This window comes from Oryzias melastigma, linkage group LG6, assembly GCF_002922805.2.
Source record: "Oryzias melastigma strain HK-1 linkage group LG6, ASM292280v2, whole genome shotgun sequence".
NCBI classification, from domain to species: Eukaryota; Metazoa; Chordata; class Actinopteri; order Beloniformes; family Adrianichthyidae; genus Oryzias; species Oryzias melastigma.
In genome coordinates this window covers 23,813,299-23,840,887 of record NC_050517.1, presented here as the reverse complement: position 1 = coordinate 23,840,887, position 27,589 = coordinate 23,813,299, and the positions used below count along the sequence as shown (strand labels likewise).

General features: G+C 39.8%; 1 protein-coding gene across 2 annotated transcripts in view; it reads left to right on the top strand.

Annotated features, from left to right (window-relative positions):
• The window catches only part of furinb (furin (paired basic amino acid cleaving enzyme) b), a 103,539-nt gene extending 79,411 nt beyond the window's left edge, over window positions 1-24,128 (top strand). For both annotated transcript variants that reach the window (XM_024281824.2, XM_024281823.2), the window contains 10 exons: window positions 795-883; window positions 4,356-4,528; window positions 9,052-9,264; window positions 12,981-13,081; window positions 14,461-14,564; window positions 15,659-15,776; window positions 15,989-16,168; window positions 16,328-16,455; window positions 17,051-17,179; window positions 22,296-24,128. In XM_024281824.2, the coding sequence (XP_024137592.1) occupies window positions 795-883; window positions 4,356-4,528; window positions 9,052-9,264; window positions 12,981-13,081; window positions 14,461-14,564; window positions 15,659-15,776; window positions 15,989-16,168; window positions 16,328-16,455; window positions 17,051-17,179; window positions 22,296-23,002 (1,942 nt within the window). In that variant the 3' untranslated portion in view covers window positions 23,003-24,128. The remainder of the gene's footprint in view (window positions 1-794; window positions 884-4,355; window positions 4,529-9,051; window positions 9,265-12,980; window positions 13,082-14,460; window positions 14,565-15,658; window positions 15,777-15,988; window positions 16,169-16,327; window positions 16,456-17,050; window positions 17,180-22,295) is intronic.
• The last annotated feature ends 3,461 nt before the right edge of the window (window positions 24,129-27,589 follow it).

Below are 27,589 nucleotides of genomic sequence, written 5' to 3'. Positions count from 1 at the left end.
TCATGTACATCAATAACTTCTCAAAATGTGTTGGAGTCCAGGGCCACTTTCTGTCCATTAAAGTCGGTTTTTGACAGGTCTCAGCATTTGCAGAGTTCCAGTCAGTAGTTTTCTGATTTGAAAAAGCCTTTTTACTTTTTTTTTCCCCCACCGCACACCCTGCAGCTTTGTCATGAAAGCGACGATTCCTAACCAAACTTTCCTTTTAGTACAAGGTAAAACGTTTAACAAGAAAGGATTTATTTTGATTGAACTGATTATGTCTGATTTCCTAAAACTCATTCAACAGTCAAATTTGATCGGTTTCATATCCATCCATATAGATAAAAATATAGATCACATACTTTGGTGAAATCTTGATAGAAACTTGTGTTTTTGTTGTGCGACCCTTTTGTCCACCAAAGAGGTTCGTTTGGACAATTGGATCTCAAGGTTTTACAAGAAACCCAGTTTCATTCGCTTCACTAAGTATTGATTTTACTTTTGTGTATGATTGCGCTGCTTGTTCTGCTTTTTTTGACCTTCGTGTAACCAATTTCCTCTCAGGGACAAATCAAATTTCTTCTTCTGGTTTAATTCACCACAGTGCATCAGTACAGGTTTTTACTCGCTGATACCTATTGCATTGTGGGAAAAAAAACATCTCCTTTTGTCCTGGGTAATTTTAATCATTTATCTCTTCAAGAGCTTTTCAGTTGGATTTTGGCTCTTCACGTAAACTATTTTTGAAAAGCGCGTAACATTTAATGGATTTAAGGTTTGTACTTCACAGTGTTCTATTTTTTCTTTCTTAGACACGGAACTCGGTGTGCAGGAGAAGTCGCAGCTGCAGCCAACAACGGAGTGTGTGGAGTGGGCGTGGCCTATCACGCAAAAATTGGAGGTGTGTGCATCGAAGTTGTATTTTTCAATATATCACCAGAAAAGTAAATCGAATAGGTTTGATGAGATTTAACTGCGCAATAAACCTCACATTTCTTTTAATTAACGCCAAAGATTTGTGCTTGAGCTGGTTCAGCTTTGAGTCACAGCAACAGTTTTACCGAAGCTGTCTTCTCGTTTTATTAATGATGCGGTGCAGGCGTCAAAAGACCACCTGTGTTTGGCTCTTTGCCTTTAAGCTCTGGGCTTTCTTCAACTAATTAGATGAAAAGCAAGTTTTTAAAATGTTGAGGCAAGCTGTTCACTGATTAGAAATCAGCCTAAATTTAGTATTTCACAGATGCCAAGAAAAATGACTTCTTTCTGTTCAAAAGTGATAAATATTCCACTTTACAAAGTTGCTAAAATTCCTGTGTATTTTCCTATATAAATGGGGTTATTTATGAACATATTTTTGTTGTCTGGTATAGTAAGTCGACTTTGTTTTCAGTGATTTCTATCACGCCGCAATCTGTCAGTGCCATGATGGCAGCCAACAAGACTCGGCGGAGCCTGCGGGGCCCTGAGCAGTGCCGCTCACAGATGTTTCTCATAACTCTCCTTCTTTGTCTTCATTACAATTCATCTCCCGACAGATCCACATGTTGGCCCAGCTCTCATAAATTACTCCTCCGTGAGTCTGCTCACGTCACGGGGGTCAGCGGATTCCTTATAAACAGCTGTGATTTCCTCCCAGATGCTCTCACATCCCAGTTACGCATAAGTGTAAAGAAACTGTCGTGTGTCAGCCGAGCTCTCACCTTCTGTTCCTTAGTTTGATGCAGTTCCTCAGATGACCACTGGAGGCAGGTGGCAGAAGGGAGCAAAATCCTATCGACTTCCATCTTAAAAAGTCAAATATTGTTCTAAAAATTATTCAGTCGCTTTTGAATTTATCAGAGTTAAATTTTGTACATTTTTAGAGGCTTTTCTTTTGACTGGCAGGTAAGTGGTCCAATAGGTGGACTCAACAAAACACTCACTTTACTTTGCTAGGGCTGTAACGAGTATTCGAAAACTAAGACATCCATTTGTGACATATGAGATCACTAATTTGCGATATATATAAATACTGTAGAGTTTAGTTAAAATACACTTTAGCCAACGTAATTATCACTCTAAAATTGCAGCATAATGTTGGATTTTAAAATGTCTATATCATGCTATACTTAAACCTTTTAGAGCAAACTATACCCATATATATGACAATAACTTATTACGTTTTGGCACACTAAAAATCTACTTTTTTACGAAATACAAGTTATTTTATTTTTTTTTTTAAATTAATGTGCATATTGGGCATATAAAATGAAAGTGTTTTGCTCTGTGGAGAAAGTGAGCGTGTTAGTCTGGGTACGGTACTGACAGCGCAGAGTCTTCCTGGAAGGGGCTGTTCCTCACTTGTCCATGTCACTTTGTGAGGACCCAATCGTTTTTGTGTATTGAAAGGGGCTGGTGCTCAGAGCACAGGGTTTTAGAGGAATGTTCAGAGATGTCTGAATGGAACAGAATACCACTTTTGAGTGTGTTTTTCATGAGGAATTAGCATTATAAAACACTTTAAAGCTCAAAATTTGATTTTGCTGGATATAGGCCCTTTAATTATATAAAATAAACAAACAGAATATGTTACTCTCACGGAGGTAAATAAATCTTCAAAGTAAAGTGTTGATGGAGGTTGTCATTTTCAAAATAAAACTAGCAAGTGTTTAAAAAAATGACTAAATTTGAGTTTACTGAAACAAGTCCTGAAAAAACGATTCTGTTTTAAACATAGTCAACAATTTGAGCAAAAAATTGAATGAATATGAAATTACAAGATTAACAAAAATGTGATCAATCATGTAACGTCACATAAATGCCAGCATGGCAGAGAAGCTGCATGTGTCTGTAAAATATTTATCAAAGTTGAGGGAGTTTTTTGTATTTCTACTAAAGCTGCACAAAAAACGTCTGTTGGAAACTCTTTTCAGTTTAGATTAAAGGACTAGAGTGTTGTAGTTTTTCCAGAGTCATTTTTATTTAGATTTTGTTGAGTATTTATATGCTACCTTCCTGCGATCTATCTACTAGAACTTTTGCCAGCACAACTTATAGAATGGAACAACAATGGGGCAGGTTCTCAGGATTGGACATTTATGTTTTATTTACTGCCGAAGTTAACCAGGAAGTTGACAGAAAATCTGTTAAATGTGTTTAAAGTGATAATTATCATTTCTTTCCGTCAAAATGATGTGTTAAGCTTTTTTGATTCCTTTCTCCTGTTTTAAACAAATATATAAATGATGGAGATTAATGCACATTATTTATTTTTAATATATTCACTAAAAAGTCATAAATATAGCAATAATCTATCTGTTAATTTTCAATCGTGATTCATAAATCAAATCAGATCCCCAGCCCTAACAATCAATTTTTAAAACAATGTTGAGGTTGTTGAAGCAAATTTTGTCTGCATGCCCCCACCTAATCCCTGTTTAGATTCCAACATTAGACAGTAATGACAACTTGAATTTGTAAATAAAACTTTGAATTTGCACTTTATGCCACACCGCGTTACTTTTCAGCCCACCTCCCCTCACACGTGAGGCTCAGAGCAGCAGCTCCACCTGCAACCTCTGACTCACCGTAGCTGCAGGGAATCGCCACGTTGTGTCTTAATAAAGGTTCATCAAGCTGTGGGAAGTTGATGGGTGAATTGTTACGACGTTGCTGCAGTTCAAAAATCCCCATGCAAACTAATTTTATCCACAGCAACCCAGTACGTTTAGTTACACGGATTTACCAGCAAAACCCAACAGCAAATCAGCACATCCCTTGTTGTGTCCCTGCCAGCATACATTGTCTAAATATCTTAATGTTGGACGCTGTCACTTATAACTCTGCCTCTGATGTCTGGGGGTCCTCCTGTAATGGACCTCATTTGAGTTTGCTTCATTTCATGCCTCTCCACGGCCATTAATGCTCAGAGTAGAGATCTGAGGCTGCCGACTTCAAAGGCACAGACAAGATCATGTTGAGGTATGATGAAAGGTGACATTTAGTGCTACCCTGTGGACACTCCAGTCTGTTCGGGGTTCTGCAGACCTTCAGTTTGTGTTTTTGCTGGTGTGCGTGTGCATGTGACCTTGTGCTAAATGTGATAACTATTTAGCTTTGTGTGAGCTACAGAGACATCAGAGGGCTTTTATTGGTTCCCTTTAAAACAAAACTTTTTTTTTTAAATCATAGTTTTAATTGATCAAAACTCAAAAAAGGGTACTTGATCCCAAATTTCTTATTATTAACATTTACCTCAGATATATTATTACCTCATTATTTTCAGTTTTTCTTTAATATGTTGTGATTAAACTGTGAGATCTTTCCATCTGTTCCAACCTTACAAGGCACAACATTTCCTCTCTTCTTTCTTTTTTTTTTTACTTTTTCTACAGGAGTTCGCATGTTGGACGGCGAGGTGACAGACGTGGTGGAAGCTCGCTCTCTGAGCCTCAACCCTCAGCACATCCACATTTACAGCGCCAGCTGGGGCCCCGAGGATGACGGCAAGTCCCTGGACGGCCCTGCCAAGCTGGCCAAGGAGGCTTTCATCCAGGGGATCAGCAAGGTCAGCTGAAGCAGATTTCCAACCCTGTAAAACAAAACCAAAAAAACAAGAGTTGGACACAGTGAATTATGCATTCATGAAATTAAGTGTACTAATTAATAAATGCTAAAACATCCTAAGGAAATCTAAATGGAAAACATTAAACTATATTTGTTGAAGTTGGTTTAAAAAAATCACCCAGAAATTCAGATATTTTACTTTGAAGGATTTGGATGATTTTATATTTTGCGAAAAACTTTGAATATTATCTCAGCCTGTCTGCAGTCTTGACCTCTCAGTTTGGTCTATCACAAGATAAAAACTTCGACAAAAAAAGCCTCTGGCTGCAGAGCAACGGACATGATTTATCTACCGAGAATGGGGATAAAAAGGTTCAAAACTAGTGCAATTGGTGTCCTCCGTTTCCAAATACTTGCAGAGTGTTGTTAGAAGACGAGGTGATGCAACTGGGTTGCAACTTCACTCAATACCAGCATTAACATTTCAAGACTAGTGAGTATTCTGAACTGTTTTCAACTCGTGACATTTGAATTTTTAGAGATTTGTTTCAGATGCACCTGTGCAGGTGTTTCACTGATGTGTAGTCATCTCTTATCTCTAAACTGTGCATTCAGTTGACAAATGCTACACAAAAGTAATATTTTTGGGTGAAAATTGTTGTTTATAAAAGGAGTAATAAGTAAACCACACTCGTATATTTTGTGAATCAGTTTCATCACCTTGTTTTTGAACGTTTAAGTATTTAAAAAAGAAGTTGTATTTTTTACAGACCTGTAAAGTAGAGCTGTTAACCTATTCTACCTTTATGTGATGAGATGTTTTTTCATCATTGTGCTTTTTGTCTGCAACCCTTCAAGTATTTTTTTTTTTTTTTAGTTTGTGCAAAGATGAATTCTTGAGAACATAATTATGCAGTAAATGCGGCAAGCTCGGGTGCCGGGAAAGATGGAGTAAACACAAATCCATGGGGGAGAGACTTCATTAGAAATTCAAAAATACAAAGTATCATTTACAACATATTAAACTGTGTCTTCTAACCTGCACATTTACATATCATTGTTGGACATGACAGGTTTAAACAAAAGGATGTTCAGGAGTTTGGAGGTTGATTTTTTTTTTTTTTTTTTTCAAAAAAGAAAGTTCAGTTTGTCAGCCATCTATCAACATGATTTGGTTAATACAGCTGTTTACAGACATCCTTTCTGGTGCCTCAATATAACATCTTCAAATGGTAAAGATGAGAGAACATAAACAGAGCAGCAGCCTTTGATGCAGAACTTCAAGTCAGAGGCATCAGTAATTGGCATGCTAATGAGTCAAACAGCAAATTTTCTGTTAAGCAGAATGACTCATATATCACAACTTCTCCGTGTATCACAGTTTGTTAGGAAGGAAAGCGTACCTGGCGGCAAAACAACGGGAGCTTGGGGTCCCAGCGTGAGTCCTCCTGGCGGGGAGATAACGGTTGACGCTGAAGTGTTATCAACTGGCCTCCATTACCCGCAGCAAAACCAGCGCCCGCTCGCTCGCTCGCAGGTCGGGGCCGGACAGTTTAGGGAGTACTTTGTTCAGCGTGTGGTGCAAGCACACCCTTTGATTCACACTTCATCAAACACACAGCGGAAACACATTTATCCTGCCTTCTACAGGGGGAGGGGGAATCCATTAGCAAAATGAAATGGGTAATCCTTATAAAACCTCTATGAACAAGCTTGTTTAATGTCTGTCTTTAGTTCCAATTATGGTCTCTTTGCAGATGTATGAGCTTAAGATTTCACAAGGAGTAGCAGTGATAAGGAAATAGAAATATTTTGGTATCCAGGCAGACAACAGCGTGCGTTCATTCCGGGATTATGGTGGTGATGCTGAACAAATAATTAGTTTTTCCACCTTGGGTTTTCCCAACTTTGTTGCTATTTTCAGTGAGCATCCATCCACCAAATGTCTGTTTTTTACTGGCTGCTTCTGCTATGAACAGTCTCACAGCACAGTTTGATACAGCTCAGTATGCAAACAGCCAATAGGATTAGATTCATGTTCATATTCAGCTTTTCTACATTCTAAAATATCTCATTTTTTTCTTTCCAAGTTAAAGTATGTCTTATATTAACCACCCACTTAATGAAAATTGTGTATTTTGGCATTTTTAACGTGTTTTGTAACATTTTTCTCTTGATGGAGGGCATTTAACAAAGGTCTGCAACCTTCAACACTTAGTCATTTGGGTCTCACTCACCACAACGCAGTGAGAGCCACCTTTAGATGCTACTTTGTATTCATGTTATTGTTATTTTTATAATAATATAAATAAACTATTGTTTTCTTGGCATAAAAAACATAAAATCTAAGAGAAAATTGATTTTTTTCCCAAATATGAAACAGTTTATAACTTCTAGTAGAAGTTCACATGACTTTCTTTCAAAATAAAAGACTTTCTGTGTCACATAGGATGATCTCAGTGGAGTAAATCTCGTGGTAGGTACTTTAAAATAATCAGTAAAAAAAATATCTTTAATGTTTGTGTTGCTGCTTTGCCAGAAATTCATAAATCTGATTAAAATTTAAAAAGAGCTAATTAACTCTATTTCTTTTACGACGAGGCACACTTAAAACAATAGAATTTGTCAAAATGTTTCATTCTCGATCATCAAACCACTGTGGCTACTGTTGTTTTTTTTTTTTTTAAAGTACTTTATTAAACTAAAAGCTTAAAATGTTCTATTTTTAATTTATGTTTTTGAGAACTACAATGGAGGGGTAAAAGAGCCACACGTGGCTCTGGAGCCGCAGCTTGCAGCCCCCTGATATGTATGAAGAATTCTGAGATTAGAACTGTGTTTCTGAGTTTTTGTTTATTCAAATATAGTTTTAAAAAAAAAAAACGTATAATCTGCAGGCTCCACATAATTCTGGTGCATCCATCTACGCCTTCGTTTTCCTTTTTTGAGCTGATATCTGGCTCAAAACTGTACGGCTGGATAGCTCCAATATTGCTCACCATTTTTGTGTCACTGATAATGTTAGTTTGGAGTTCTAAGGGGCTGTAAGCTCGTGAAAGAAAGTGTAAACAAAGGGATTATGGGAAATGAGTGCAAGCTTACTCTGCGCCCAAAGTCCCATCCACCAATTTAGATTCAAATTTCTAATGAATTTGTTGCCACTGCAGAAACTATGTCCCAGAAAACTTTTTTTTTGTTTTTTATTTTGGCTAAAAACGGCATAATTATAGTTGGAGAACCACTGGGAATGCTTTTTAGTTTAGTTTAAAAGTCTATTGTCATTTGTACTTGTTAAAGGTATTAAAGGAATTTTTCTGTAGCAGCTCTCGAGTCAAGATTAATTATGCAAGACAACAAAATGGGAGCAAAGATCATAAATACAAATAGAAATGAGAAAAAATATTTTAAGAAAGGAGATATGTATGAATATTCCAGAGAAAGCTGATGTCGGAGGAGAAATACCAGACTACTGTAATTTTTTTTAAGTTCTTCAACAAACAAATTCAAACCATTCTTTTTATTTTTTCTCTTTTGGACTTGCTGGGTTCATCCACAGTGCTCCAGTTAATTGTCTTGATTCTTCAACAAACCACAAAAGCTTTAAAAAATGCACAAAGTTCAATAGTACGTGTAAAGGTGGGGTGGGACTCATGGATTGACTTTAGAAGTTCAAATTAATTTAACATCAGTCAGACTGAGAAAACAAAAAGATGATTTGGGAGAGCACAAATTGAAAACAAGGGAAGAACAAGGTCTTTGAAAGGAAAAATTAAACTTTTATTCCAAAAATAGAGACTCAGAAGACAAAGTTGTCATGAAACTTGACAGCTAATTAATCCAGAATAGAAAAAAAAACATTCAGTCTTTAACTAAATGACAGTAAAGGTCATTCTCCACCCTGAGGGCATTTCAGAGCAGATGCCCCGATGCCCTCCCGCTCCAGACCGTCCCTGAGGACAGGCAGTGAAAACCAGTTCCATGCGCTTTAGGCTATCATCAACCGCTCATTGAGAGGGAGTGAAGGTCGGCAGTGCAGGAGGTCGACAGGCCAACCTCTGCTTTTAAAATATGTTGGAAAACTTACATATTATTCACAAAGGCAGCTGGTTATCAAACAGAGCGGAAGAAAATTGGTAATAATTTGAATCACAATTGGATTTCTTTGCTAAGTAAAAAAGACCGGCGGGGTACAAACACATGAAAATGTGTTGGTTTGTGTTGTCGAATGGGTAAAGCAGACAAATGACAGTTCTGTTAACAAGGAAGGCTTTTGTTACAAAAACACCTGCTGCAGTGTAGAGTGTATTTCAACCTCACTCTAATTGCTCTAATAACATTCTGTGATTTATTTGGCCTTGAAATCTGTTCAGCTCCAGTTCATGTGATAATTAGATTTCTTCAGTTATTTGTCTGAAGTTTTATATTTAACATCTGCCACCAGAAAAGGTCCCTGTGGCTTTTACTTGTTTGAGACTTTTGTTTTTGCTTGAATTAAGTGAAAGTTTTTACTTCTGGGCGCTGCAGGGGCGTGGCGGCCTCGGTTCCATCTTCGTCTGGGCTTCTGGTAACGGTGGTCGAGAGCAGGACAGCTGCAACTGCGACGGCTACACCAACAGCATCTACACCCTGTCCATCAGCAGCACCACCCAGTCGGGAAGCGTGCCGTGGTACAGCGAGCCCTGCTCCTCCACCCTCGCCACCACCTTCAGCTCCGGAAACCCGGGGGAGAAACAGATAGTGGGTGCACACACAAACACACACCTCTTTTTATTTAATTTTTTTTTTTTGCTTTGACTGCTTTTCTACAATACGACGCTTTAAATGTCAGCTGACCTGTGTGAGTCTATCCTTTCATTAATTTGAGTCGAGCATCAAGCTGTCAGGAATCAGAGTGTTTGATGTTGCATAAAGAGGTATGCGAACAAACACTCAGATGCCACATGCTTCCTTCAAGCTGCCTCAGGGACCTTCACTAACATAAATGAAAGCACCGATCTGCCTGTCTGTCTAAAACGCACTGCAGGGAAGCTGCAGGAAAACAAATAGAATCCTTCAAAACAACCCAAATGAAAGTTGGTGCTAAAAAGTCAAGCATCACTTCCTTTGCGCCGTTTCTTGGCAAAGAGAGGCTGCTGTTTGTACTACTACCAATTACATGCTGTTTCTGTTTTCCAAGACGGGCATACACGTTACGGGCGATGGATGGATGCGTCTACTACAATTGCAGAGCAGCGTTAAAAAAAAACAACCCATCGGCGACCCCCCAAATATTTCATTTAGTGGAGAGGTTTCATCAGCAATTGTTCCATCAGAAAAAATAGGCTAGCAACTAGATAACAGCAGTGAAATCCAATTTCTTTAAAGAAGGAGAGTTGGCATCAAGGGTTCTGTGTTGCTAATAAAATTCAGTGCTTCTTTGATATTCTCATCTAAAAAAACATCTTAGTGTGTCTAAGGCCCGCGTTACAACAGCCCTTACGGGTGGTTGTGGGTAAGGAAGAGGTCTTAGAACACTAGGTGAGCTGGTGGATTGAAATTGTACATTTTTTAGGACGTTCATGGTCATAGCAACAGGTCCTATCGAACACCACAGAGGGGTTAGGGTGAAGTAGGTGAGATGCAGGCGTGTCATACGTTTTTTTCATTTCTTTAACCTCCATAAATCCTGCACAGGGGCCTGTTAGTGCAGTTCAAGTTATAGGTAGGGCTGTCAAATTATCACATTAATTCCGATTGATCATTTTACTACAGCACCTTTTTTTTGTTGTTGTTTTTTTTTTTTGTTTTTTTGATAATCTCATTCCTGCGTCGGAGGGTTGCTTCCTTCATGCAGTCGGTTCATGTCTGAAAATGCACATTTACAGAAAAAATAAATATTAAGCTGGAGTCTTCTTATATTTTTAAGTTTAAATCATTTTCACACAAAGCGAACAATTACAAACGCGGTGCGTCATGGTAACAGCTCCAGCGTGCACCCATTACGCTCTACTCTCTCTGAAGAAAGTTATTGTCATGAGAAATTTAACAAAGTATCATTTCAGAAGGAAAGTTTGCCTCTTCCTGCATGTTTCTGTCCCGATGATGAAGCAGAAGTTTATTTTAAAGAAACAAAGCCTAAATAGTGGGACCGGAAATCGATTAAAAACAATTAACAAATTAATCACAAATCTGGAAACATGTTTGCAACCTTACTTATTATCTGTAAATAATCATAATATGAAGTCACTCACAAAACTGTACATTTAGAACATTTATTTGTAATTAGTGCTGTAAATCACATAAAAAAAATAATCAGAATAATCACACTTTTTTGTGGTGATGAATCGCAATGTTTTGCTAAGTAAATTTTATATGACAATATTTGTGTTTTGAACAAAAACAGGCCAGAAAGATAATGTTTCCTTCACTTTTATTGTCTGATTTTTTTAGTTAATCAAATGTTGATAAAGAAGTGTACGTTGTGTATACAAAACACATTAACAGTAAGATCTGCAGAACTCAAGACTTTTATATCTGTAGTATTACTCCAAGAAAACAAAGATGCAATGAGGAAGAAACAAACCTGCAAAAATAAGTTCCGGTCACATAGTCCAAATGCTCTTTATCACTGTGCAGACTGCTTTAAAAAAACTTTGCTTCATCTTCTGGACAAAAACAAGCAGTTTCTCTCTGAACTGATGCTTTATTTAACCTTTCGTGACCATCAGCATATACATCGCTTTCCTTTGCTGCTGCAGTCAAGGCTCAGCGACGCGTTGTGACAAGAGAATGCATCAAAAAGTCTGCTTTTTTATAAAAATAAAGCTATCTAAACCAAAAAAAAAAACAAGATTAAATCACTAAAAACAGATTTAATATTTATTTCTCTTGTAAGTGACCGTGGTATAAGTGGGATGATACCTGACAAGGTGTTTTAAAGCCTGAACTGCCGTAGCAAAGTGCAGTACAGTTTTATCGCGAGGTGTAATTAATTTGCATTAATAAATATTAACGCATTAATTCTTTTTCATTTATTGCGTGCGTTAAGGCGTTAATGTTCACAGCCCTATTATATATAGTTCAATTCCTCTCGTCTGATTTCCTCCTTCTGATGTTCTTTTTCCTCTTTCTTTTCTGCTGCATCTCAGCCTCCCAATTCATCAAATTTACCAAATTATAGAATCCCTCAGGTCTTTTCTACTGTCTTGCTGTTAAAAACTGTGAGAATAAAGTTTATTAATATATGTATCACCATATAGATAAGAGGTTCCTGGTCAATATTTTTTTGGATTGCTCAGAAAAGTGTCCCTACTGTTTGTGATGTTTTTAATTAGAGCAATGTGAACCTGATGTGTTGTTTGAGATTGAAATAATACAAGTAAAGTTAAAAGTTTAATGTTAAATAAAAAACTTCTTAAAGCCACTTTTTTTTAGTTAATTTGATCTTTTACTATGCCACTATGTCAGAAATTTAATTAAAAATACCTCTAAATGAAGCAGCAAAAATTAGGTGAAAAATATCTGTGATTAAAATCAATTAATTCGATTAATTAATTACAGGTCACGATTTCATAATCGTACAAAAAAGGAGCACTAGTTATAAGTGTCGCCCTTGCGTGATCTTTGGCCACAGCCTGACTGTTAGAATTTATGAAAATTACGAAATCAAAGCATAGGTTTGTGTCAGCATCCTATAGATGTCCATTTTCATGACATACCTTAAGGTGGCCATACAACCCGTGCTCCCCTTAAGAGGCAGCTGCTCCTGTTTGCAACCCGTACGTGTGTATGGGTGCATATGACTAGGACTTAAATCCACTCTGTGTTATTGGAAATACATAAAGTTCACTAAGCTAAAAGTGTGACTTATTAATTATAAGTTTCAGCATGTGTTATGCAAAGTCTGAGTGGTTTAATGGCTGACCTGTGGCGCTCCGAGGTCCAACAGGTCATCTGTGCAGACGCCGGTCCTCTCTTTGTTCCAACCTCCGACACAGAGGCATCTTTCTGGACATAAATGTCATTAGTTGCACAATCTGTCAGGTCAGAAGTTGCAATCATGAATTCTTCTGCCGCCCCCTCCTTGCCTCTGGCCTCTTTGTCATTTCTGACGAGTCCTCATCTTGACCCAGGCAGGCCTCATTAGCCGCCTGGCAACTGACAGGCAGCACAAGCAGAGTCATACCTGCGGTGCCAGCATGCTCCATCTCACCACCGCATGACCTGGACGGGCTGATTTGGCTGACATTCACTGCCCTGACTGTGACCCTTTGGCAGACAGCGCATTCACTCTTCCTCCTGCTCATCCCAAACAGTTTCAGAAAACACTCAAATTCTCCCCGGCTCTTCCACTGTGTGTGTGTGTGCGTTTTTTTATAGCTTTCGGCTTCACTCTGTCCTTTTTGAAATGTTCAAATTTAGTGTGTCACATTAAAAGTGTAGTATTTATGTGCACCTCTCTGTGTTTCTCCAAGGTCACCACAGACCTGAGGCAGAAATGCACCGACTCTCACACGGGAACGTCTGCCTCCGCCCCACTGGCTGCCGGGATCATCGCTCTGGCGCTGGAGGCCAAGTGAGTGTGAGGCACCGCCGTAAAGACCCTCGTATCAGCGCTATTACCAAAATTCAAATTGTCCTTTTTATTATTGTGCTGCGCGGCTTCCAGTTGGGAGCATCTCGCTCCAATGTCCTTTAATGAACAAATTCCTCTGGGAATTAACTAAATCCCAGACGGTTTTTAAATCTACCAACAATTTAAGCTTTTGATAATCAGTTAATTAGTAAGATAAATCAGCAGCTGAGGCCCACGCGGCTGCGTTGTTGTGACTGTGCCGACGATTTCCTACTTCAGGACGTCTCATTATCACTCACCCAGGATTTCCAAATCAGTTTTTTGGTTCCTCGATCACATCTTAAGTCGGTTTTATCACTCATCCTCTGGGTCTATAAACCTCCTCGTGTCCACAGTGCTGATGGCAGGTGTCAAAACTCTTCCTGCGCTGCCTCACAGGTGTGTGTCCTCAGCGCCTCGGTTTATCTCAGCTCTGTCAGCTCTGATATCATAAGAGATGTGCGGTGACTGACAGATCTCAAGTTTTCACCTCGTTTGTCGGCCATCGGTTAATATTTGCCAGCGAGCAGCAAGCCCAGCAGAAACCCACCTGACAGCCAGCAGTAATAACAGAAAAAAAGCTACTTTATCACTTTGGAGCTTGCAGAGATCGAATCATTTAATAGGCAGAGTTTCTTTTTTTTTCTTTCTTTTTTTATTATTTGATTACTTCCTCCCCCTCTCACCAATTTTGAGATGACAGTGAGTGGATCCAGGGGGATCTTGTCCATTAATAACACATGAGAGGCTTGTGAGGCGCGAATGCTGATGTTGGTGGGAAGTGGAGGTGATGCGCTTCGCTGAAACTCTGCCTTTCTATTTCTGTCGGTTTGTGGTGTTGCGCTCCAGCTCCGTGACTCATCGTTTGATTATTCTTACCCTCTGAAGAGTTTTAATACTGTCTTTTCATAAATCTATATCAGAAAAAAAAACCCGACTTTTCGCAGGCGCCTTTCTGTGTGGAAGGTGACCCTGTCCCACAGTCCCAGACCTCATTAGAAACCAGCATTATAGAGATGAATGTACACCAGCCTCCACAATATTATATCTACTGCTTTACTGTGTTCTTTGACCTCCTTACATAGCAGGTTATGATGTTCCTTTTGATATATTTTATTAAGTGATCTTGGTGAAACATTTTCAGAGTGTGAGGAATCACCTTTGGGGTGTGTCTTCTGACCTTTGTGTTCCTCCTCATATTTCCTCCTGTGTGTTATTGTATTGTTGAGGTCAGCAAAAGCTGGTTTTCCCCATAATGTTGAAAGTAATACCTTCAGCTATTATGTGACAGGAAGTCAATAATGGTAATGTTGCTGTGCTCTGTGTGTGTTTGTATGCAGTATGAATCTAACCTGGAGGGACATGCAGCACTTGGTGGTGAGAACGTCCCAACCGGGGCACCTCAGCGCCCCAGACTGGAAAACCAACGGGGTGGGGCGCACAGGTACGGATCAATGATTGTGTATGTTGTGAAAATGGACAGCCTGTAGGGTCATGTCATTCCAGTCGCCATCATCGAAGGTTTAAAACATCTCAAACATGGAAAGCTGTTGGAGAATCCAGACTTTCAGTCATTGGAATTAATCCACTTATGTCTGATTTCCTCACTACTTAGTGCTGGATTGGATTGGAAATGGTTTATTTCAAGCAATCAAAACACAAATAATGCAAATAAGCATACAAATATTTTAACTAGTGCATGGTTTTACAGCCTACCTATTACGGGTTATTTTTAGAATTCAGCTCCTGTAATAATTGAGGAAACTGTATTTCATTTTAGCCCTGAACTCTTTTCTTTGCATGGACTTGTTTCTGTTTATAGATGACAGACAAACAGCCTTTAAAAGATTATTTTCTTTCAGAGTTGCTTCTACTTTTATAAGAATAGTTCCAATAATTGAAACGAACGAATTAAAGTCAATTGCTCAATGAACAACAATTTATATGCTTCTTCAGCAGTGATCCGATGACGGCACCACCTTTAAAAGATCCTTTCCTGTTCTGACATTTACAGACATGAACAAGCCGCGTTTTGCACCTTACAAGGCTGAAAGGAAGCACTCAACAAATGCTCACCCAACAGCAACATGCTGTTTATGTCAGGCTTTGCAGGCCCGATAACATATTTACAGCTCGGCTCTGGTACATTGAACAGCAGGTAGCACTTGGAGACGGAAAAATTCTCCTTTTATGTGCTGTTGTGGAACCAGCTACACACAGTCTGTCCACAGCTTGTAAGTTTAGGATGAATTTGTTGCTTTGTCTGTCACTCCCCTGCCAGCGGCTGTCACTCAAACATGTGCGGCCTCCAGCCAGCCAAGACGGCATGCTGATATTTTCCTAAAGGTCCCTTTTTTTATCTTGATACAAAAAAAAAGAGCTTTGAATTATTGCCGATTCCAAAGAAAGATAAAAATTGTGATTTAAGTTGGTTTTAAGTTTTAAAAAGTATATATATTTTTAAAGGTCAGTTTAAAGGGCTGAAGCACAAGAAGAAAAATTTCCGTCCCTTTCCCTTATGCAATTATCTGTCCACAGTGAGTCACTCGTACGGATACGGGCTCCTGGATGCTGCAGCCATGGTGGGTTTGGCACAGAACTGGACAGCAGTGGGGCCCCAACACCAGTGTGTTCACACCATGCTGGCAGAGCCCAGGTTAGAGGAATGACTTGCATCTGTGTTTGTGTGTTAAGTTGGGTTTTATTGCGAGCACTTGCTGTTCTGTCCTCCCTCTCCGGCTGATAGATGTCACAGCCTCCTCCTGGAGGCTGAAAGAGGCCACTTAGAGTCAGTGCCTTTGTGTGTGTGCGGCCACTTTGCAACCACACAACATTAAGCCCTCTCCCCTCCACTCCTCAAACCTGCAGAGACATCGGGAACAAGCTGGTGTTCAGCAAGAGCCTGGATGCCTGCTGGGGGCGACCGGAGTATGTCAGCTCTCTGGAGCACGTTCAGGCTCGCCTCACGCTCTCCCACAACCAGAGAGGAAAATTGGCCGTTCATCTCATCAGCCCACTGGGCACCCGTTCCACCCTGCTGTTCCCGAGGTACGAAGCAGCAGCGGCCGAGCCCCGGCGTGAGGCTCCGTCCGTGTCACGCTGACAGACCCGCCTGGGCGCCCTTCCATTCTGCTTGTACACAATTGCGCTCCCACAGGCTCAGCGGTGAGACAAACGAGCGCTCTCTCTCCCTCCTTTTCTGTTCAGGCCCAATGACTACTCCTCAGAGGGGTTCAACGACTGGGCTTTTATGACCACCCACTCGTGGGATGAGGATCCTCAAGGAGAGTGGACCCTAGAGATAGAAAACGTGGCACCTAATGGGCATGACTATGGTAACCCCACTTGTCTCTGTTAATCACTGGGTCTGGTCGCATCACGTCAAATTAACATCCTTCCCAGCATTCATTTCTCTCCATCTTAAGATCTCCCTGCACATTTTTGCACATCTTTGAACAGCCTTTTTGCATTTTTTTCCTCAGCCATCCAGTCTCTAATGACACAGTTTTGAACAGTTTTTGTTCCAAGAGGAGAAGCTCTCAGAGGCACATCCCAATTAAAAATTGACAGTCCCCTGGGAGGAGAGGGATTTTCTCTAAAAAAAGAAGAAAATCTACTTCCCACTGTGTTTTTCTTTCCAACAATGTTGTTGCTTGGAAGGCAGCAGCATGCGGTCATGAAGAGTTAACATCCTGTGGCCTTGTTTACTCAGAACTGCAGGGAAATGAAATAAAGAAAGAACGCCTCTCCTCTGCTGGAGTTGATCCTCCTCCAGAGGTGCGTTTGGCCAGATCACATCACTTGTTTCCTCTCCTTCCACCCACATATCATCTCTGCAGCCAGTTTACTCTGTTCCCTTTCTGAGAGATCCTAAATTGATATTTGCTTCCATCTCTTTACACTCAGCCTCCTCTGCTGTTTCTGACTCAGGTGTGTTGACTCAGTTCACCCTCCTCCTGTGGGGGACTGGACCTGGCTTGGTCAACCCTTCTTCTCCAGACTTTCCTCGTCCGTCTAACAACAGCTGCAAGACCTTCGATGCTCAGCAGATCTGCATCGGTGAGACTGTTAAGCTGCAAACACATGTTCAGGAATAAACAAAACATTTATTCTCGATCGTGCATTTAGCCCAGGGGTCGGCAAACTACAGCCCAGGGGCCGTATGCGGCCAATTAAACTATCTAATCTGGCCCGCCAGACTGGAATAAATTATATTAATAGTAGTATAAAATAAACTGACCGTTGTTTAGATGCAGACATTTATTCTGCACTAGTTTTCCTGTGTTTTCCGAGTCAGACAGTCAGTTTTCCAACACCACATGAGCTCAGCATTTCTCTAAGTTTGCATTTTTCCTTGAAGGACATCAACCTATTGATGAGGGCTCTAAAATGAGCTGCAGTTTTTAAATAAAAACTCCAAAATGCTCTGTTTTAAAATGTTTTATTTATTTTCAATCAAAATGAAAACATGTTTTCGTCCAGATTCCATGCTATTTCTTTCTCGTATGAGGTAAATTAACAAAACACGGCACGCATTTGTTCCTGGTCTGGCCCTCCGTGTCAATTTTTAAAACCCTTTTTGTACACAGATCAAAAAGTTTCCCCTTCTGTGGTTTATTCCGTGGTGTTCACACTGGACAAAAAGGGTTGCAACCAATCACAAAAGTCATGGGTCAGATCATGTCACAGTTTTAGATGTTCGTATCATTTTTCGTAAATGGGAGTAATTTGAGTAAAAATGGGAAAAAGAAAGACAAAATAATAATATGAATTTTTCGGGGGGAAAGCTTAAAAAACGTATACGAAAAACTTAAAAAATGTATACATCACATCAAATCATTTATTCATTGAGGCCTATTTATAAAAACAAAATACTAATGACATCTCTGAACTCAAGATATAAAAATACTCAAGATGCCAATATAAACAAAAATGAAAATGAAACTTGAAAACTGTTTTAAACAAAAAATTACACATTGTAAACTTGAATGAATTATTAAAAATGTTAAAAATAAAATTGTAAATTAAAGAAAATATATGTTGTTAACTTGAATGAAATAATTAAAATTAAAAAAAAAGTGTAAGTTTAAAACTTTGATCAAAAAATAAACCTAAAACTGCTACCAAATTAAAAAAAAATGTTTATTTGTGTTTTCACCTTTTTTTTCTGGTTTGTCTCTCTTTGCTTTCAGTTCTCAGTTTTCAAGTTTTTCCTGCTGAGCTGATCTTATTTTTGCATGGGGGCGGGGCTTCCAGTTGATTGGCTATTGGAACATAATTTTTTATGATTCCCAATGAGGTCATGGTGATATGATGACTTTACAGCTCTGGAACGATGTCTGTTTATGTCACCGTTTGAGCCACACCACTGTAATCTACAAACTTTATGAGGAAATGATCACGTCTATGTTTTCCCTCGCTATATCGCGGTTCATCTCGCAATATCGCGGTTCGCGGTTCATCGCGGTTCACCTCGCTGTTTGGTAGATTTTTTTTCAGCGCGCCTTTCCTGTTGAGCATGTCAATCAATCTCTTCTGTGTTGTGTTCAGCTTGCCAACGTTAATTAAATCTTCATCACGGTTAGATTTTTGTTTTCACTCTATAGTGGACTTAATTTCTATAAGGTTTGAACTTTGAGAGTTTAAACAAGAAAATAAATTGTGAAAATGTTCATGTCTGTCTGAGAAAAGTGAAGAAAATGTCTAGTTAAGTTAGAAATCAGCCAATGAAGACAAAGACCAACACAATAATATGATTAGCTCGGCAGCAAAACTTGAAAACTGAACAACTCTAAAAAACTAAGAACTTTTTCAATTAATGTTCAATATTTCTTTCAAGTTTACAATATTATTTTTTTTTTTCAAATTTACAATTTTGTTTTTTAATTTTTCAATATTTTTTTCAAGTTTATAATGTGTACTTTTGAGTTTAAAAATGTTTTCAGATTTCATTTTTTTTTTTTCAAAATGTTCAATCCGGTTTTTCACTTACTTAAAGCTGACCAAATTTAACACCATAACCGAGCCTAAAAACTGTTGTAAAAATGTTCACAACTACACGTAAACACAAGAGTTTTGAACGTGAAAGCCGAAATGGGTTTTTACATAGACTTATCACTGGAGTCGGCCCTCGAAGAGCGATGTGAACATAGCTTTAGGCTTCCACCGACTCACAAACTTCACTTATAGATCGCATCGGCTGCTAGCTGTCATTCATACAAAGCAGACATTATTACCGACTGCTCTGAATAGACAAAGGCTGTTGCATTTGATAGTCACTCTCGAATGGTGTTCACAAAAATGAACTCGTCACACAAAGAGTGCAGGTTGTAACAGGAGCAGAAGGCCAGATTAAAACTGCAGCAGCAGAAGAGGAGCCACGCTGTCAGCAAATGTGGACTTTTTCCACCAGAGCCAGATAAGGTCAGACAAGTCTCCCTGCTTCCAGTCAGACGCTTCCTTCTTAAGCATTTCAAATCTCTTAATCAGTCAGACTCGCCACTATAGCTGCTGCTGCTAATCCTTTAATGTACAGTACATGTCACCAGCTCCCTAACCACCTTCCCAATCATCAGAAGGTGAAGGAAAAAGACAGCAAAAACAAACAAAATGGTTCTTCAGTGCTTTTCAATGCAGAAGATTTATTGTAAAGCCCACAACTTGAAAGAATTATGAGATTTAGATTGTAAAAATAATGATCCATTGGGTGATTTGGTAACTTTCTGCTCCCAAGAATGATAGTTTCAGATGCAAAAATATTAACGTTAGTATCCAAGAGAAAAGAAATGGCTATTACCCACTGTCTCGAATTTGATCCATATATTCATAGATTTCATGTAAGCAACCATTTTGGAATGAGCAAGAAAAGCTCTTTTAGTGCCCCTAGTGGAAGGATGGTGAACTACAAGGCATAAAACATCCACCAAGTTATACACATGGGTTTTAAGGACCGTTTTTAGCATTCTAATGAGATAGGGAATGTGTTTATTTTAAAATATGACACAAATAGTTATGTAGGGTTATAAAGAGAAATCCCTTGATGTCAAAACTCTCATCCAGAGGTTTGATAGCAAACGCCCTGCAGTCAAAAGGAAGTTTATTATTCAAAACTGGAGAAAGTTTTCTGATCATCAGCGGATTAAACAGGCTCCGAAATGGGCAGACTCTGAGGCGTGTGAGTCTTGAATACAGATCTGACTGCAAATGAAGTTTCTGTGCTTTATCTCGCCCAGACATCACAGTTAATAGATGCTGAAAAGCCATTTGATCATACATTACATTGTCCAGTCAGTTTCAATAACAGTGAGCATGGCTGGACAGCATGTGAGTAATGAGAAAGCCAGTCGATAACCACAGTGCATGGAGTCTGGGAGGGTGGTGAAGAGCTAATGCCCGTATGATCTGTCACTTTTCTGAATTGAACATGTTTGTGTTGTCAGAGCGCCAAGATTTGTTATGATGACTCTCAAATAATAATTGTAAATATGATTCTTCAATACAGCCATAAGTCGTTACGGATCTCATCAGGCTGCTTTAGTCTGGGATTGGGTTGAACATCAAGAAAAATTTCAGAGTTTGTCCATCAGTGTAATTCACTTGAATGTTGATGCAAAGTAATAAAATATTCACATAAAAAACAGGATCAATAATTTCAGAGAATCTGCTTTATAAAAGGAAATCAATAAGAATCTGCAACAAGAAGAGTTTATTTTGCCAGAGAAGGATGAGAGAACAAAAAAGTGACAAATCATTTCGTTTATTCTACTTGTCCAACTTTCATTTATTGATTTTTATGGCTGGGGATGTCTGCCAAAAGTTTAAATCAGTTCAACTTTAATTCAAAATTTGATTAAACATTGATTCATTTTTCACATTTCCATTCCAAAACCACTTTTGTTTGACTGTGAGAAACAGTTTTACATGAATAATAGTTTGAAATGAACAAAGAGGAAACAGTCATCAATGATATAAGGAAGGAATTTATTCAATTTAAATGAAGTGAAATGCACTTTTTTGCCCAAAATAACACCAGAAGTTACTTTCAAGATAATTGAATTAATCAGTTTGATTAATTAATGGTACATTTTCTTAATAGAGATCAATTAGATTTGATACATTATTTTTAAATATAGATTATGATCTTTTTTAATGAGTTATATGTCTTATTGAGAGTGTGAGGAGACAGGAAATAATTAAAACTACAGAACAAATTGAGTTATACCTTTCAAAGTCCCTCTCCTACTATTTTTTATGTATTGTAAAATCGTTCCTTGTGTTTTTGTTTTTATGATTATGCAGTTTTTTCCAAAATCAAAAAGCTTGCTCGTTTTTTGAGAAATAGCTCCTGCAGAGCAGCAGGAGCTTTTTAAAAATTCGCCTCTTGAGTTGTAGGCGGGACTGCTAGAGCAGAAGTTAGATAATTTCTCGTCAAAATGACGACCAGTTTTCATCTGCTCCTGATCGAACACATTTTGAATAAAGAAATACTCAGAAATGCGGTTTTAATCTTAAATTATTCTATATATGTCCTCCATTTTGAGAAAAATGCAGAAACTATGGCTATGTCCGAATTCCTTCCCCACTCACTATATATAGTTGTCATTGTTCTGTCTGAATCTACAATTCCAAAATCGAGTGCACTAGAAATTCCCCAGAAGTCTTTGCAAAAAGCTAGCATGCATCAATGCTCATGATACTAGCTAATGCATAGACCACAATGCATTGCGGTTGAGCAATTTTTTGAAAAAAAAGAAACATGTTTAAATGTAATTTTTTTTTAATAAACCATCCACATTTTCAACATCAGAACACAGTGGAGTCTCAAATAGACATAGTGAAATATTCGTATTGGTACTTTGTGAAATCGGTGATAAACAAAAGAAAAGTAGTTAGCATGGTGTCCAAAATGCTTTTAAAATCCGGAGCACTAGATAGTCCTGCACTATATCGTTTTTTAGTAGTTAGGGATTAGGATGGGAATTCGGACATAGCCTTAGTCCAGGAAAACAACTGTTTTGTATGTTTGTTTTTTGGCTAAAAACAGCATAATCATAGTTAAAAGACCTCTGCGAATGCTTTGAAAATAGATCAAAAGATGATCGGAGTGAAACTAGATTGGATTTTTCCGATGTGAGTTTGAACTTCAGTCACGCTGTCCTCTTCCTCCCCGCTCCAGAGTGCAGCCCCGGCTTCTCGCTCTTCCTCCAGGGCTGCGTGAAGCTCTGTCCTCTGGGCTTCACGTCCGGGCCGCAGCTCCTCAACCTCTCCCTGGAGAACTGGGTGGACTTGTCATTGGTGCAGGCCTGCCTCCCCTGCAACCCCGCCTGCCTCACCTGCTTTGGCACAGGGCCCACAGACTGCCTGTCCTGCCCCCCTCACAGCCATCTGGTCCTCACTTCCTGTTTGCACCAGAACCAAGTGCAGCGGAAATCTCCTCTCGCAGGAGGACTCCCCAGCTACGAGGATCCGCCGGAGAGGAACTCACCGGCAGCAGACGGCGACAGCGGGGGAGCTGAGGAGCCCCCGGGGTCTGGTGTAGCCCCGCCCACTCAGCAGCACGTCATGGTGGCGGTGCTGAGCTGTGCCTTCATCCTGGCGGCCTTCATCGGCATCTTCTTCTTCCTGCACGTGCGAGCAGGCGGGGCTTCCACGGGCTGGAGGACCAAACTGCCCTCTGTGTTTTCAGACTCCAGGGGGGGGGGGGCGGGCTTCGGTTTGAGCTTTCGGCAGGGGCCGCAGAGGAAGGCTCGGATATGCTACAAGGGGATCCCCACTGTGTGGGCCGACGAGGGCTTGAACGCCTACGAGTCTGAATCAGACAACGAGGGGGGGGACGGACACAACGAGTGGACGGCTTTCATCAAGACTCAGAGCTCCATCTAGCTGGACCTGCTCCAGGTGTTCAGGGGAGGAGGGGCACCGAGGCCTTACTGTCCCATCAGCACCCCCCAAAGTGCATTAAAACCCTTTTACTACAATTTGTCGTCTAACTCTGAAAGTCACAGTATTTATTATTACTCCCTTGATTATTTATGGCCGTTTTATTATTTTATGCATTTTTGTGTTCATTTAGATTCTCCACTCTTGTAAAACAAACCAGCTAAACGCCAGAGCAGAATTTTAAAATCGAATTTTAATCGGTTTGACCTAAAGAATCCTGCCTCCCAAATTAACAACTTTAAATAAGAAAAAATCACCACGATTGTTTGAAATTATGAAGTAGACTTCCTCTATTCAGAAAGGTTTAACCCCTTCACGTCTGACTGTATTTATAATCATGTAAAAAAACGTTTTTTTCCTAGGGGTTTAGCAATTATTCAACTTAATCATCTAATTGGTTCATATTTCTATGAGACAACCAGATCAATCTGTCTGAGGTCAGCTGTTAAACAATCAAATTGACTTATACCATTATAAAATCCTTTCAAAATAAAATATATAAATCTATCTTGGAAAATAGTATTTGGATTTGTGCACAACAGGGCATCACAGCGAACAACACAAATGTGATGACAGCAAAAAAAAAGGACACTTTGAAATTTGCGTGACCATACAGTAAAGGCTCGTTTCCACTGAGCGGTTTGTTTTCACGGCGGATGTGTGGTGCAGACCGCTAGCATGTCATTCCAACCAGCACCAATGGAGCTCATCCAGCAGCTCGTCTTTTTCTTGCGTTACTTTTTGTACATTGTGTAAAACAGGAATTTAATGTAGTTTGAAAGAAGATTGTGGGCGGCTAAGAAGAAAACATTGGAAATGCTAGCTTAGCACCATGTTGGTGCTTTATTGTCGTCATCATTTTTTGCCAATCAGCGGGTGGCAATGGAGGCTCCGCCCCAACCGTCCCGTTCTGTTTTTCTATGGACCTAGAACGGGTAGGAGGTATGGATCGATACTGTTTAATGGGTCCATTTTACAATGGAAAAGACCGGACCATTCAGTGGAAACGAGGCTTAATTTACTAATAATCTTCTGTTTGTATTATTTTGATGTGGAAAAACAACAATGGCTGAACCTTATGAAACTAAAATGTGAATAGATTTACCATTAATTCTTGTTCTTTGTACACATATTTAATTTACACTTGATTATCTTGCAAGAAATACCAGGAATCTGGTACCAGGTATTTATCTCTGAGTCACACTGGTTGAAGTTTTGGCTAAAAATGTCCTGGATCGATTTTAGGTCAGTGAAACGGATCCTTCAAAATATTTCAATATTGACTATTAATCGTATCAACAACAAATTATGATATAAATCAAATCATTGAAATAAGTCGCTACACCCCTAATTTTTTCCATTCAAGGTGATGCTAACTTAACAGTACGTTATAAATCAGCGACATACGCCGTGAAGGGGTTCAATCTTTTTTGGGAACTTCTCGGAAGTGGATTTGACATTCAAAATGGCGATCTCGTGCGTGAGTTTCCTGACAGACCGCTGGGCGGGCCGTGTGAGAATCATTTGCTTCTCATTCCTACGACTAAAACCTCAAACTGAGGATCTCTGCAGCGCTGGGACCGCACAGAGAATCATCCCTCAGGCTGCTTGAACAGAAGAACTGTGGAGGATGTTGCGCTCTCAGTCGAGCCACAGTAGGATAGAAAAGACATATTTGATAAATCATTCACGGAATCTTACCGACTTGTTGTGGAGTAACTCTTGTTTTTTAATGGTACAAAAAAAAAAAAACCCACTTAGCCCAAAGCTGCTTTGCTGACCTTTTGCGACATTATCCAACTCGGTCGCCGCTGGAGAGGAGCACGATCGTTTTCTCCTCATTTTCCCCGCAGAGCATAGTGTATATTGATTTTGGGGCTTCTCCCGCCAGAATGTTTTCATCGCGGTGCAGCTTCTTCCTCTTCTGTTGCCAGCACAGCACATATGAGAAAGAACAAACAAACATGCACTTTCTTTATTTCCCATTTGAGTCGAAGATACAAACTGAATCAAAAAGCCAGATTTGTTACAGAATTCCAATAAAATAAAGAAAGAAAGGGATCTCATGGGGCGTTTTCTATGTTTGTTTTCTATGCCTTTTTTATTTAACTGAAAATGGGTGTGAATATTGTAGAGACGCTGGAATAAAGATGTTGGCTGTCGCATAAACGGCTGAGTTTTATTTTTGTCTCCAACGCCAGATTTGCAAACTTCCAGAGTTTTTTTATGGAGCTCACGCACCAGCAGCACCCAGGAGAGCAGATGGTTCATCACTTCTTTATGGACGTGCGTCTCTGTAGCCAGCGCTCTGTTGCCTTCACTCAGGGCGTTTGGGCTTGAGCGGGGTGCCAGCATTCTGTCGTTTCCTGTTATCCAGTTGCACTGAAGGCTGCTGCCAAAACGCCCTCAAGGAAACTGTTCACCAGCTTCCAACAAGGAGGCCTCCTCAAACTTTGTTTGAATCTTAAATGGAGCTGTGTGAGCATGCAGGAAAACGCCTGCTGCTTGCAGCTTTGTTCATTTGCATCTTCTAAAAAAAAAAATTGTTTTATGCATCAGACTGTGGTCCATAATTATACCAGCTGGGAGAAGTTGGTGCACAGATGTTTCTTGCTTTGCATTATAAATGTATTTGTCAACGCCTTTTATCTAACTCATTACATGTTCCTACTTGCTTTTTCATTTGTTCACCGTCTACATTTTTTTTCTATACGCCCTTTGGCTAATTGTAATTAGCCATCAAGTTCACAAAAAAACGGTAACTAGAATTATTAGCAATTACAAATGCTCATTAGTTGATTTCATGTTTGGATCTATTAGACGCCGTTTTGGTTTCATCACAGAAGGCCACTCGATATCTGTTTGTGTCTGTTCCTTCTGCACGCCTACAGAGACATGAAAGCTAGAGACTCAGCATCCACAGTCTGAGCAACCAGAGTCTTATATTTCAGAGTCTGAGCATGAATCCAAAGTCTGAGGATCAAGAATCTGAGCAACCAGACTAAGAATCCAGAATTTAAGCAGAAATCCACAGTATGTGCATCCTGAGTATAAGAATCAAAAGTCTGAGCATCAATCCAGAGTCTAAAAAACTAGTCTGAACATCCAAAGTCTAGGAATCCAGGATCTAAGCATGAATCCAGTCTGTGCATCCAGAGTCCAGAGTCTAAGCAGTAAGAGACTGAGCATCCAGAGTCTAAGCATGAAATTAGAGTCTGAGAATCTAGAGTCTGAGGATCCAGTATCTAAGCATGAATCTAGAGTCTAAGCATGAATCCAGAGTCTTTTAATCTAGAGTCTGAGCATAAATCTAGAGTCTTAGGTTCCAGAGTCTGAGCATGAATCTAGAGTCTGGAGATCCAGAATCTGAGCAACCAGACACTTAAGAATCCAGAATTTAAGCAGGAATCCAAAGTTTGAGCATCCAGCATTTGAGAATCCAGAATATAAGCTTGATTCCAGATTCTGAACATTCAGAGTCTAATAATCCAAAGTCTGACCATCCAGTATCACCATCCAGAATCTGAGAATCCAGTCTTAGCTTCCACAGTTCGAGCATGAATCTAGTCTGAACATCTGGAGTCCCAGCCTCTTTATTCTGAGAATCCAGAGTCTGAGCATCCAGTCTGAACACAAATCCAAAATCTAAGCATGAATCCAGAGTCTAAGCATGAATCTAAAGTCTAAGGATCCAGAATCTGAGCAACAGGACTCTAAGAATCCAGATTATAAGCAGGAATCCAGTCTGTGCATCCAGTCTGAACACAAATCTAGAGTCTGAGGATCCAGAATCTAAGCATGAATCCAGAGTCTGAGAATCCTGAGTCTAAGCATGAATCTAGAGTCTGAGGACCCAGAATCTGAGCAACCAGACTCTAAGAATCCAGAATTTACGCAGGAAATCCACAGTCTGTGCATCCAGTCTGAACACAAATCTAGAGTTTGAGCATCTGGAGTCTCAGCATTCAGAGTCTGAGCATCTATAGCAGGAGTCACAACCCAGTCCTCGAGGGCTACCGCTCTGCTTTGTTCATGTAATTAACCCTGCATCAGTACTTGTTGCTCACCTGGATCAGGTACGTTCAGTCAATCAGAAACTGGACTAATTCCGTCCAGCTAATCAGCATCTACTGAAGATGTGTTTGGCTGCAAAACAAGCGGGGTGGAACAGGGTTGAGGACTCCTGATCTATAATCTGAGCATCTGGAGTCTCAGCGTCTAGAGTCTGAGCATCCACAGTCTGCTTCTTTCAGCCCCACCTGCTTCCAAACACTAGCAACGAAAAAAAAAAAAGCCGCCACCTCTGCCTCTGCTAAGCCCTGATGAGGTGTGAAGCAAACATTTTGCGTTCAGGTCCCATTCTGAGCCATCAGAGGCTTACCAACACCTTTTGCTCGGGGTGACAACCATCCAGCTGCTCCACACAGAGGAGGATTGAACTTTAATGTCTGCTGTAAGGTCAGGTCCACTCTGTGATGAAGATACAAACAGTTGCAGCTCTGGACTTTTCTGACTCCATCTGTAAGCAGG